At 47.9% G+C, this 3,120-nt stretch overlaps 1 protein-coding gene across 1 annotated transcript; it reads left to right on the top strand.

The window, feature by feature from the left end:
- The first annotated feature begins 1,002 nt into the window (after positions 1-1,002).
- sync (syncoilin, intermediate filament protein) lies at positions 1,003-2,913 on the top strand. Its single transcript, XM_083899787.1, has 5 exons — positions 1,003-1,941; positions 2,011-2,222; positions 2,306-2,513; positions 2,617-2,741; positions 2,811-2,913. The coding sequence occupies exons 1-5, from the start codon at positions 1,015-1,017 to the stop codon at positions 2,857-2,859; spliced, it is 1,521 nt and encodes a 506-aa protein (XP_083755913.1). The 5' UTR covers positions 1,003-1,014; the 3' UTR covers positions 2,860-2,913.
- Positions 2,914-3,120: the final 207 nt, after the last annotated feature.

Here is a 3,120-nt window from a genome sequence, read left to right as displayed (position 1 = left end):
ATGGTGGGGGAGAGAGTATACAGATGCCATCCATTGGGACAACGACATGTTATGATTACCTCTGTGTCGTTGCCACTCGTTGGACTTTCAGACATAAACAGTTGAAAGTGTTTACATTCATAGTTTTGATAGAGCGATGCTGTAAAATGCATGCGCTGACTTGTTTGAGGTGGCAGTGCGTTGGTGCCCGGGGCATGTAGCCTAACGGGGACAGCTGGTGGTCACATACCCTCGAATAATCATGCCCCTCTCCAGCTCCACATGCCTCTACTGTATGTGTTAATGACATCGGCATATGCGACCAACATGCTGACCTAAATCCTGTATCAACTTGTCATCAGTGCATACCAACTGTAGTATCTGTGATACACACAACAACACCAGTTGTGATGACTAACATATCCATATATTTTTTGTCAAGGGATGAGACCGTTGTGAAGACTGTTTACATCAAACAAAGCTACAAGAATTAACCCGAAACCAATGGAGGACATGGACGACGACGCTTCCTCTGCTGGATTTGAACCGCTCCTCATCTCTGAAGAGGCTGGGGAGCCAGATAGAACTCTTGCGGTCCAGAGAGAGAACAGCACGGCACAATCAGGACTGTCTGTCCTGAATCAATCAGCTTTGATTCGGCCTTATTTACAAGAGATGGACGTCCTGCTGAAGAGCTGCGAGGAAGTTACCGGCATTTCTTTTGGCTCGCGCTACTCGAAAGGTTTCGTAGACACACATGACTCGAGCGAAGTTGCGATGGAGAGTGCGTCTCCCCAAGCATATCTTTCCACAAACTACATAGACACACACATGGATGGGGCTGGGACAGAAGAAGAGCCAGGACAAGGACAGCTGCAAGACATAAGCAGGTGTGGACTGAGCACAGCAGTTTGCTGCCAGACAGAAATGCCCGTGAGTTCAGCGGGCAACAAGCTGAGTGAGGCTATGGTGGAGTATGAGGGTCAGCTGCTGGGAATGTTGGCCATGCTGGAGAGCAGTGTGGAAGAGGCCGGGATGGACTTTGAGCCCCAGGGATGGACGACGGATGAAAGTCAAGAGTACGTACACATTAGTAAGGGTACGACGACGGTGCCCATTCAGCAAGAGGCACCAGTTAAGTTGGAGAACCAGCCAATGTGTTTGGAAGCCGGGGCTGCTCAGTGTGCAGAGGGGGTTTCCAGGGACAACAGCGGTGGTTCAGTAGGTTCAGCAGCAACGAGAGGCCAGCAGGATAATTTGCTTTGCTGTGACAACATGGTTGGCGTCTCAATGGAAGGAGTGGAAAGGTCAGGGAAAACAGACCAAGCAGTTCCCGATCCACTGTCGGTTTTGCCGGGGCCATTAGACGGCAATGAAAATGACATACTGTACTGCGAAGGAACAAAGATGAGGCATATGTACGGCATAGAAACAAAAAGTGGGACTGAAGTAGAAGATTCTGAAATGCCAGCTGAAGAGACACCAGAGCTCAAAATAGACACCATTGATCTGAGATCTGGTTTGAACAAATTTAAAGAGTTGGGTTCTCAAATGGACGAGCGCATTGAGGAAGTCCAGTGCTTAGAGAAGAGGAGGAAGGACCTGCTGGCAGAGGTGCTGAAGCTCAGAGAGAATGATACCCAAACCGTGGCGGAGGGGAGCAATAAGGAGGATCAGTCCACCGAGGAGAAGATTGACAGCAAAGTGGAAGAGCTGATGAAAATATTTAAGCGTGAAGAAGAGGAGAGAAGGGAGGAGAGGAAGAAGGAGATACAGAGCCTCAGCGAGGAGAGAGCAGGCGAGGAGAGGAGAATGTGGAAGGTGAACCTGGAGAGAATGGGGCTGCAAGAGGAGCTCAGGAAGCTGAAAAGGAGGCTCTTCGCCATGGTCAGAGAGTGCACCCTCAGCCAGTCCTCCCTGAACAACCAGCGACGTGAGGTGGAGCTGCTCAAGAGAGAAGAGGTAAAAAAAAAAAAATGGTGCTTTGCATTTCCAAACAGTACATTAAATCTCTTTTGTCACATGCTACAGGAGAAGCTACAGACTCTGGTGCTCCAGCTGACAGAAGAGAGGAATCAGCTCAAGTCAGCCCAGGAACAGCAGCTCACAGAATTACAGGCACAGCTCCAAGCCCAGACCAGTCGGACGTCCAACAGCCAGGAAGAGCTGACTGAGTACAGAAGACAGTCATGTGGGGACATCCAGCAATATCTGCAGGGTGCACTGAAGGCTCTGGAGAACAGGTGCTGTCACCTTCTGGTACCAGTTCTTAGTTTACTAGTTTGGCGTAGAAGCTCATTTAACATTCATTGGTTGCCTCGGTCAGGTATGAACCCATTCTGGTGGCGTTGCTGAAGAGGAGAGACGCCACAGCCGCAGCCCTGGTGAAAGCCAAAGAGCAGGCGCAGGAGCTGAGGGCACAGCTGAGACCACTTCAGGACGAGATCCAAAAGCTGAACCTCCAGAGAGCTTGTTTGGAGGAGAAACTCAAACTTATCTGCTTGCATCGCAGAGAGGTCGTGGGCCAGTACAAGGTGAGTAAGATGATATAGAGGGGGAGGATTGACGAAAAGGAGAATAGCGTGGGTAAACTGTCCCTCAGCTTTGATGAACTTAACATTTTAATAACTATTTCAGGAGACGGTGTGCTGTCTGGAGGAGAGCAGCAGAGAACTGAAGACTGAGTTAATCATTCAGAAGAGGAAAACTAAAGAGATAGAAGAGTTAAAAGACACTCTTAACAAACAACTCCTCATTTACAGGTGCGATTAAAATATTCTCTATCACGTTCTGTTAATAACGGCTCTAATCACACTCTAATCTCCTCACAGGGCTGCCATCAACAACCATACTGAGTGTGACGGTGAGGAGAAAACGTGATTTGTCTAATTCATCTTTTTCCTTTTACTTTATATTTTTTTTTTTAAATCTGCAACATGAATGCCCAGTTTCATTTAATGCACTTTACACACACATGCTGTTTTGCTGTAAGCACAAAACTAGGACCGACAGTCTCGTAGAAGGTTTTTTTTTCTTATATGAATAAAGGCTTCTTGTAATCTAAAGTGTGACTGATGAAGTCGTGTCCGTCTGTCTGTATAGAGCAGAGGGTTTCATGTACTTATAAGGGCAACATGGCTG

Source organism: Microchirus variegatus (genome assembly GCF_963457635.1).
Source record: "Microchirus variegatus genome assembly, chromosome: 13".
Taxonomy (NCBI): Eukaryota; Metazoa; Chordata; class Actinopteri; order Pleuronectiformes; family Soleidae; genus Microchirus; species Microchirus variegatus.
This window is presented reverse-complemented; position numbering and strand designations above follow the sequence as displayed.

Coding starts and splice junctions, on each gene's coding strand:
- sync (XM_083899787.1), top strand. CDS start 1,015: ATGGACTTTGAGCCCCAGGGATGGACGACGGATGAAAGTCAAGAGTAC. Junction 1,942..2,010: donor AGCTGCTCAAGAGAGAAGAG/GTAAAAAAAAAA, acceptor CACATGCTACAG/GAGAAGCTACAGACTCTGGT. Junction 2,223..2,305: donor CTGAAGGCTCTGGAGAACAG/GTGCTGTCACCT, acceptor TGCCTCGGTCAG/GTATGAACCCATTCTGGTGG.